The sequence below is a fragment of the Spea bombifrons genome, chromosome 5 (assembly GCF_027358695.1).
Source record: "Spea bombifrons isolate aSpeBom1 chromosome 5, aSpeBom1.2.pri, whole genome shotgun sequence".
In the NCBI taxonomy this organism is placed as follows: domain Eukaryota; kingdom Metazoa; phylum Chordata; class Amphibia; order Anura; family Pelobatidae; genus Spea; species Spea bombifrons.
This window is the reverse complement of record NC_071091.1, coordinates 5001-14470: the sequence shown is the minus strand read 5'-3', so window position 1 is coordinate 14470 and position 9470 is coordinate 5001. Positions and strand designations below refer to the sequence as shown.

The 9470-nt window shown below is 43.4% G+C and overlaps 1 protein-coding gene across 1 annotated transcript; it reads left to right on the top strand.

The window, feature by feature from the left end:
- Positions 1 to 203: 203 nt before the first annotated feature.
- Positions 204 to 4347, top strand: LOC128497843 (fucolectin-like). The gene is made up of 3 exons (XM_053468027.1): positions 204 to 341; positions 3612 to 3897; positions 4021 to 4347. Exons 1-3 carry the CDS (start codon positions 263 to 265, stop codon positions 4181 to 4183), a joined length of 528 nt encoding a protein of 175 aa, XP_053324002.1. The 5' UTR covers positions 204 to 262; the 3' UTR covers positions 4184 to 4347.
- The last annotated feature ends 5123 nt before the right edge of the window (positions 4348 to 9470 follow it).

Genomic DNA, 9470 nt, shown 5'->3' with positions numbered 1-9470 from the left:
TAACTTGGGGGAAGTCTTTCTGTACAGACAACAACTGCAGATATTAAAACAAAAACATATTTGTTCAGAAATTTACTGTAATGATCCAAATGAATCCAAACCGTTTCTGTCTCCTTTTCCTATGTACTTCTGAATTGTCATAATTTGTGATTAGATAAACAAGTATTCTTTACATCATACAATATTTATGAATTTGTCTTGAATTCTAAATATTAAAAATCTACATTTGGGGTTCTTCCAGGTTTCCCCTCTAATCCTCAGGATGCATCTGCTGGAGGCTCTTCTGCTTTGTCTGGCCGCGTGTGGGCTAAGCGAGGCTCATACATACTGCTCTGTGAAGGGTAAGTCCCCTGAAGCCTGTTTGATAATAATGAAGAACACGGCCCTCCTTGAGGGTTTGTGATATGAGCTGATTAGTTCAGCAAGCAGGTGATCATACTTATTATATATTAAGGTCTGCCTAAGTGATGAGCGAATCAGTAAAATAATTTAAAATCACACACAATAACAAACTGGTACAAAAGAAAAAGAGGGCCTGGCTCCCAGGAGCTTACAATCTAGTCGGTGGTTAAACGGGAAGTGAAACAGTAGGAGAGGACGGCATGGATAGGTTGTTCGGGTCTGGATGCTCTGTAGAGGTTGTTGGTCGTTCAGGTGGCTTGATTAGGATGATGGCTGAGAGTGTGTGGTAGAAAAGTTGTACATGTCTCAAAAAAGGTGGGTTTATAAAGAGCTTTTGAATATCATGTACGAAGGAGAAAGTCTCACAGAACGAGAAAGGGAATTCCACAGAAGGTATGCAGCGCGGGGCAAATCCTGAATAGAGGAATGAGAAGAGGTAATGGCAGTAGAAGAGAGAAGTCAGTCAGGAGAGGAACGAAGAGTGCAGTTAGGGGTTATTTGGATAGGAAGATAGAGATATCAGGTGGTACATAGTTGTTAAGGACAAAAATGTGAACCCTGGGAGATATTTGCAGCTCTAGTGAAATTGAGGATGATCCAAGTCTAGAGGCCTGACAGCTGACGAAAACAAAAACTTACTAAGAAATAGTGATCACCAGCAAAAGAAACACGAGATAGAAAGTTAAGGGAAGCCGAAACTGGTGCCCGCTCAGCGATTCTAAATGTAAATCAATACATGGCTATGACTTGAGTCCGTGGACACTGTAAATGGAATAGTCTCATATTAATTGGTTTCATATAATTATTCTAATGGAAAAAAATTTAGGTAGTGGTATCAGGGTGGTATTTCGGATTGTGCTATCTGGCTATTTATTGCCTCCTTATTCCTTGCTCACCTTTAACACTTATACCCAAACATTAAGCAAAAAATAACATATTTTATAGATCTAACAAGAAAAACAAAACAGAAAATAAGCTTCATACATTAATGAAAAAACGGCAAAGGAAGCAGAAGTGGTAGAGGATAATACAGTAAGGGTATTAAACTAGGTACACGGCTCCTGAAATATAAGACCAACGACTGATTAAGGTTTGAGTCTCTACAGCAGGAGAACCGGCGACTAGACGGGAGCCAGATGGGTCTGATCTGTCAATAGGTTCCATGTTTCTAAGCATAGTAAGAGCAAAGCGCATGTCAATACATATTCATATATAAGTAGCTTGAAGCTTATTTTATATTAATCTTAGAAAGCTTTAGGCTTCATTTTTTAATGTAAGAAATACAACTTTATTTGTTCAAACAATTCAATGATAACAATCTCCAATGCCTCGCTCTCTGCCAAAGCAAAAGGTCACTTCTCCATTCTAATAATATTGGATCTCTCTGCTGATTCTTCTTGACTCACTTGCTTCTAAAGGCATTCGAGATACAGTTCTCTCCTGGATCTCCTCCACTTCCACTTTCGGTTGGCGTCCCCCAAGGCTCAGTCCTTGGCCCTCTGCTGTTCTCTCTTTATACTTCATCTCTTGGCAAACTAATCAACTAATTTGGCCTCCAGTATCATCTATATGCAAATGACACCCAAATCTACCTGTCTTCTCCTGATCTCTCTCCATCTCTCATGTCCCGTATTACCAATTCCTTGTCTGCTATTTCTTCATGGATGTCACAGCGCTACCTGAAACACGACTATCTCTCCTACTAAGCAGGCCCGATGCCTTGGGGTCATCCTTGACTCTAACTTTTCCTTCATCCCTCACATTCAGTCCCTCACCACTGCACCTAAAAAACATCTCTCGCATCAGCCCATTGCTCACCAAAGAATCCACAAAAACTCTGGTTCACTCTACAGTATGCTCTAAATGTCGCTGCTAGGCTTATCTTCCTTGTACGACGCTCCTCTTCTGCTTCCCCGCTCTGTGAAACCCTCCACTGGCTCCCTATTACCTTTAGAATTAAATTTAAAATCCTGGTACTAACATATAAGGCCCCCATAACACTGCTTCTCCATACATTTTTGCCCTCATAAGCAAATACGTTCCTACTCGATCATTATGTTCTTACCATGGGCTAAGGCTCTCCTCCTCACTTATCACCTCTTCCTTTTCCCGTCTACAAGGTTTCACTCGGGCTGCCCCCATAGCTCTGGAATCTACTCCCAAGGAACCTTCAGCATTCTCCCTCCCAACATTCAAGAAACATCGCAAAACTCACTTCTTCAGAGAAGCTGCCCCATCTTAGCTGCTAGAACTTCCTTGTCACTGATACCCCCCACAGTACCTCTCACCCGTCACTGATCCCCCCCACACTACCTCTTACCCCGTCTCTGTGCCTTATACCCCCCACACTACCTCCCACCCTTTCTCTGTGCCTTATGTTTGTCACCCCATTCCCTCAAGATTGTAAGCTTGCGAGCAGGGCTCTCTCCACATAATATATCGGTTTGTCTTAGTCTGTCAATTCTCATCTTGTCATACCCCTTAAATATATGTATTGTATTAAGCGCTGCGTAAATTGTTGGCGCTATATAAATAAAAGGTAATAATAATAATAACAATGGTATTCAAAAATCATTGTGCTCCAGCTTCCAATCCTGTGGCCACATTCCCATCATAGCTGCATCTGATCCCATCAAACCCTTAACTCCTTCTACACACACATCGTGCACGTTCTTGTGATACAAAGTCTGCTCCATATACATCTGCACACTCTCCTTTATCAGTATTGGCCTGAAGAGGACATACACGTAGGGCCAGCATGACTGGGCTGGCTGTAAATTACCCAATGTATCTTTTCTGTCTGGTAGACTAATGTCTGCTGTTACTCCTCCCAAGGGGTAATTATTTCTACCAAGGGGGGATCTCCCTCATCGGTATCGCTACTGTGCAGGGAGGATGCCGGTAAGTGCTCTTAACATCGTTTAAGCCTGCACCAGCATTCCCGAGGGATCCCGTCCTGGTAAGCGAGGACATTCATTTGTTATGCCCTTAATGATGATGTTATTAACTGAGGCTAATTGCGGGTTATGAGGTATATGTTTGCATGTTTGACGTTTACATGAATTAAAGTTGCAGGTGTTTAATAAAATCTGTGACAGTTTCCAGCAGGCCTCTTGTCTTTATTGGGTGATCGATGATCGTCCATCCCCATGTCATGTGTTTTTCATAATCCTGGTTTTCTTTTCCTACTAATAATATATATGTATTAGGCAAGAACATAGCTCCAGAAGGAAAAGCCAGCCAAATATCTGTCTATCATGGGAGGCTCGGGATTGGCACAGCTCAGTCAGCTATTGATGGAAATCGGGAAGGAGTCTACAACTTGGGATCTTGTATCTTAACTCGCAGCGAATCAAACCCTTGGTGGAAGCTTGATTTCCATAAGCCACGCAAAGTTGGAGCTGTCGTACTTGTCAATAGGATTGACTGCTGCTGGGAGAGACTTATGGGTGCAGAAGTTAGAATAGGAAACTCCATGGACAACAAAAACCCCGTGTGAGTATAACCCTGTGTGAAATGTCAGATGTATTTCCATGGTCGTTAAAGTTTTCTGTTTAGTTGTATTTGTCTGAGGTTTTTATTTTTTGGGTAATTGAGGCCACTGCTTTTTGTTTACAGGTGCGGCACGGTCACTGAAGTGGGGCCTGGGCTTGTCACCACATTCTGCTGTCAAGGGATGGAAGGTCGATACGTGAGTGTTGTCAATCCTGGCTATGAAGGGTTAATGAACCTGTGTGAAGTGGAAGTTTATCCTGAAGGATCCCCGAGGCCATGCTTGTAGATTGAAGCTGGATATTTGAAAATGTCACACTCCTATGTATGAAGAAGCATGTCAAGTGCTTCCCATTGGGAGAAAACCGCTATATAATGCGTGTTGCTGTTCTTTTAATCGAAAGGTAGTAAAGGCTTGAAATTATACAATTTAATCATGAAATGTGTTCTATTATTACATGTAGTAGATTGCTTACTTTCAATCATTACTGCAATAAACACTTATTTGCTAATGTTAGACGAGAGTTTTTTTAAACAAATATCCACCATTTTTGACTTAACGTACGAACCCAGAACCTGCCAGCAGATGAGCCCCATTCAGCCCATCTAGTCTGTCTGTTTCTCCTGCTGCAAAGACTTTAATCTTAATCAGTCGTTGGTATCATCCTAAATTAAGGAGCTATATGCCTTCCTCATGCATTCTTAAATTCCCTTACTGTATTAACCTCTATCAAGTCTACTGGGATGCTGTTTCTCCTATCTCTCACCATCCTTAGTTCTAAGCTTCTGACCCTCTAGTGTTAGCCTCCGGCCTCGTGTTATAACATGACCCTTGCACTGCCTATACAATGCGGTGACAGAGATTGATCTAACTTAAAGAAAGCACACATACAAATAAATGACACCAGTCCAGCTTGGATTTTGAAATGGCCGCGGCATTCATTTACCTAAATGCTGCAACGTACTTTATTGAGAAAACATACAAATAGCAGATAAACATCAAAATCCACATAACCATTTTAACCCTGCTGTAGGGTTAAATGCTCCTAAACTTTGTAAACAAAGGTTGTCCACAGCAACCACCCGCCAGATACCGCTGGTCATTCTTCAACCCAGCAGGTCGCCGTGTCACCTACTGTAGTCACCATAAACCAACTTTAACTCTAGCATTTAACCAAGATCCAGATATTAACCCCTCATGGGTTTTCTCCCCTGGCACTTATAAGGGACCCTTCAGCTCAAGAACCTCCTAGGGTGACCACATTTTTTTCTGCTATTCAGGGACACACTATGAAGCAGCTGAGATTACAGAGAAAGAGGGAGAGAGAGAGGGACACACACTCACTGGTACCGAGAGAGAGAGACACACTCACTGGCACCGAGAGAGAGAGAGACACACTCACTGGCACCGAGAGAGAGAGACACACTCACTGTCACCGAGAGAGACACACTCACTGGCACCGAGAGAGAGAGAGAGAGAGAGAGACACACACTCACTGGTACCGAGAGAGAGAGACACACTCACTGGCACCGAGAGAGAGAGAGACACACTCACTGGCACCGAGAGAGAGAGACACACTCACTGTCACCGAGAGAGACACACTCACTGGCACCGAGAGAGAGAGACACACACACTCACTGGCACCGAGAGAGAGAGACACACTCACTGGCACCGAGAGAGAGAGAGACACACTCACTGGCACCGAGAGAGAGAGACACACTCACTGGCACCGAGAGAGAGAGAGACACACTCACTGGCACCGAGAGAGAGAGACACACACACTCACTGGCACCGAGAGAGAGAGACACACTCACTGGCACAGAGAGAGAGACACACTCACTGGCACAGAGAGAGACACACTCACTGGCACCGAGAGAGAGAGACACACTCACTGGCACCGAGAGAGAGAGACACACTCACTGGCACCGAGAGAGAGAGACACACTCACTGGCACCGAGAGAGAGACACGCTCACTGGCACCGAGAGAGAGAGAGCACGCGCCTCGAGAGGGAGATTTTTTAGTGAATAGACTCATTTGTTATAGACTAAATGCCATGTCTGTAATTGAGACCTTCACAATGTATATGAGAATGTGATAAAATAAAGCAACAGCTGTATATGTTTCAAAATAATAGTAATAATAATAATATCTGTTCACGAATAATTAAATGGACATAACTAGATGTTTATACTGTTTTCTTCTACAGTCTATCTCAACCACTCACAAAACATTTTTTAGTGACATGGGTAGATTAATAGATTACGTCCTCATGGTGGCGGCTTTTTGGAATAAGCTGTTGCCCACAGAGTATTGTGCAGCGGACAAGTGCAAAGGGAGTGGGAACAGCTCAGCTGTGTGAATTGGACCGCCATACGCAAGGGAGAATATCCAAGAAAGGCTCCATTGACTGTGTCTTTCTCCTGCTCAGATGATTAGGGACCACACAGGGTTAAGGTGTGAATTCAGGACAGGTGGAAGACAATTGGAGTCATAAAAAGGACACATCGGTACCCATTAACACAAGAATTATTAGGAATATCTGTGGGCAAGACCATGGAAACAAGATTTCTCACTATGAACTGTCTAGTTCCTATTCCTGTAAGGGACCTGTGTGAGCTGGAGGTATGAAAGTCCTTTAGCTGGATAGAAACTAGATTTCTCACCGTAAACCGTCTAGTTTCTATCCCTGTGAGGGACCTGCGTGGGCAAGAGATATGAGTCCCTTTGCAGTATAAGAACTAAGGATTGTTATCCTTGGTATAAAAGTCCTTTAACTGGATGGAAACTAGATTTCTCACTATGAACCGTCTAGTTCCTATCCCTGTAAAAGACCTGTGTGAGCTGGAGATATGAGTCCCTTTGCAGTATGAGAACTAGGGATTGTTATCCTTGTAAAGGACCATTGTTACCTGAAGGTATAAAAGTCCTTTAGCTGGATGGAAATTAGATTTCTCACTATGAAACGTCTAGTTCCTATCCCTGTAAGGGACCTGCGTGAACCATGAACCATCTAGTTCCTATCCTTTAACAGGACCTGGCCACGATGGAGCAAAAGGTCCTTTACAAGGATAGAAACTAGCTCTCTTTACATGAGTTGGATAGTTCCTATCCCTGTACAGGACCTGACCACTAGGGGGCAAAAGGTAATTTTGCTGGATAGAAAATAGCTCACACACACTGAGCAAGCTATTTCCTATCCCTGTAAAGGACATGGTCCTTCTACCGGATAGGAACTAGTCGCAACCAATGCAAAAGGACACAGATACCACTAAGATAAGGAATACACATTGTCCTGATTAGATTATCTCCCTAAGTGTGCTGTGTGTAAACGGTTAGGAAATAAGGCAATACTAAAATATATTTTTATTAATAAGACACAAAAGGGCTTCATGTCACTGCATAACATTAACTGAGGCGTAGGGTGACTCTAAGAACCGTAACACAGTCCCAAAATGCAGGAACCCCAAATCTGTTTCCGAGCTCCACATTCTTTAGAGTCTGTTATGATTTGGATAACGTGGCGCTTCTTACCAGGGCCCATAGTCTGTAGGAAGGAGGCTGGCACTCAGTCCCCTCCAGGAGCCCATAGCACGAAGGCTTCTGTGACAACTATTATATATTAATTATTAACAAGCCTTGGAAACCATGTTGATTTCAGATTTAATAATATACTTATGATATACATACACTCATTACAGACATGAGTAGATAATGTTAACCCCTCTAATACCAGGCATGATTACTGTAAGAAATTTTGCACCCTCTTATAGGGTTATTCTTTTAGGGAATGTGTGATGAATAAAGCACAAATACAAGCGTATAGAAAAATATATATTGATATTGAATTAGGTTAATGTTACAGGTGATAAAACATATAACATACATAAAACATTTGATAATAATACAAAACAAAAGGGATACTTAAGCACATTCTTGGGAAACCTCTCTCAGCTCACAGGCTTCTCCCGAACGCCATCTTGCGCAGCTTCGTTCTGAGTCTCCTGTTCACTGCCCTCTCCTTTCTCAGACGCTTCTTTTTCAGACTCTTCTTTCTCTGACTCTTCTTTCTCTGACTCTTCTTTCTCTGTCTCTTCTGACTATTGCAGCCCCTAACTAGTCATCCTAGAATTCCTTGTACCTCCCAGAAAGAGGTTCACCCAACCCCTCTTTCCAGAGATTTCCTGTATGACCCAATTATGGAGGAGACAAACAGTCTATGCAAAAATACACAGTTATGTTAATATACATCGGCTTCAGTTGTCTGACCCCCTGTGGGGTATCCTACCTTTGCTGGAGCCTTTGTTCCAAACCCTTTGTAATGCATTACTATGCAAATGTCCTTACATTGTAAAACCAGATATCTCACCTTATAGAAACCCAAATCCCCAAAACATTATGCAATAAATGTAGTATCACATTTTAAAGGCACCCTTCATTTCTTACATTACATTCAGAGAATTAACTCATCTAATACCAGGCATTACACACACACAGTCACACAAACACACAAACACAGTCACACAAACAAACACTGTGACAAACTGACAGTCACACACACAGAGTTAAACACACAAACCCGGTGGTTTGCTGCAGCTTACTCTGAGTTAGTGTGAAGGAGGGACTCATCAGGAGAGGCTTCTGAACTCTTAGGCAATTAGGAGAGTTGAGAAGTCTCCTGATTAGCTGAGACCTCCTTCACTCAGACTCCTCATTCCGGGACAAGGCGTTGTCCCGGATTGAGGCTGCCTGGGACTTAAAGTCCCATTGCGGGACTGTCCCGGGCAATCCGGGACATGTGGTCACCCTACTCTACCCCAAGCTGGACATATTGAGATCCCTTAGTTTTTTCCTGATATTTTTTATCCTGCAGACCATTCCTTTTTTAGTCGCCTCCTCTGAACTTTCTCCAGAACCTCAATATCCTTCTGGAGATGGCGGCTCCAGAACTGTCCCCACTACTCTAGGTGAGCCCTGACCCAAGATCTGTGAACTGGCAGAACCACTGGTCTCCCTGCTGCAACAGTTAAAAGTCTGTACCAACGACCAACAAAGTCACTGGTACGGACATTTAACTGATTGATGGAGCATGGAGACCACTGGTTGCTGCCCGACAAGTTGCTGCATTAGGATTTTAAAAGTCAGTACGAGCGACTCTATTGGTCGCCAGCAGGGGGCTTGTCTGCCATCGAGGAATATTCGCCCGAAGAGAAGACAGGAACGGGCGAATATTCGCGGAATACGAAGATTTTTTTTTTTTTTGCCGAAGACGAGCAAGCACACGAACACGAAGACCTCCCTGGTGCCCAAGTCTAGTACAAATCATTTATCAGTATCATTTATCAGTAATATATGCCACCACCAGGGTTCGGGTTAGGGTTCGGGTTCGGGTTAGGGTTAGGGTTAGGGTTAGGGTTCGGGTTAGGGTTCGGGTTAGGGTTCGGGTTCGGGTTAGGGTTCGGGTTAGGGTTCGGGTTAGGGTTCGGGGTTAGGGTTAGGGTTCGGGTTAGGGTTAGGGTTAGGGTTCGGGTTCGGGTTAGGGTTAGGGTTCGGGGTTAGGGTTAGGGTTAGGGTTAG

Bases quoted from the DNA above. Each gene is read 5' to 3' on its own strand.
- LOC128497843 (XM_053468027.1), top strand. From the start codon at position 263: ATGCATCTGCTGGAGGCTCTTCTGCTTTGTCTGGCCGCGTGTGGGCTA. The intron at 342-3,611 runs GTAAGTCCCCTG...TATATGTATTAG, and splicing joins TACATACTGCTCTGTGAAGG to GCAAGAACATAGCTCCAGAA. The intron at 3,898-4,020 runs GTGAGTATAACC...TTTTGTTTACAG, and splicing joins ATGGACAACAAAAACCCCGT to GTGCGGCACGGTCACTGAAG.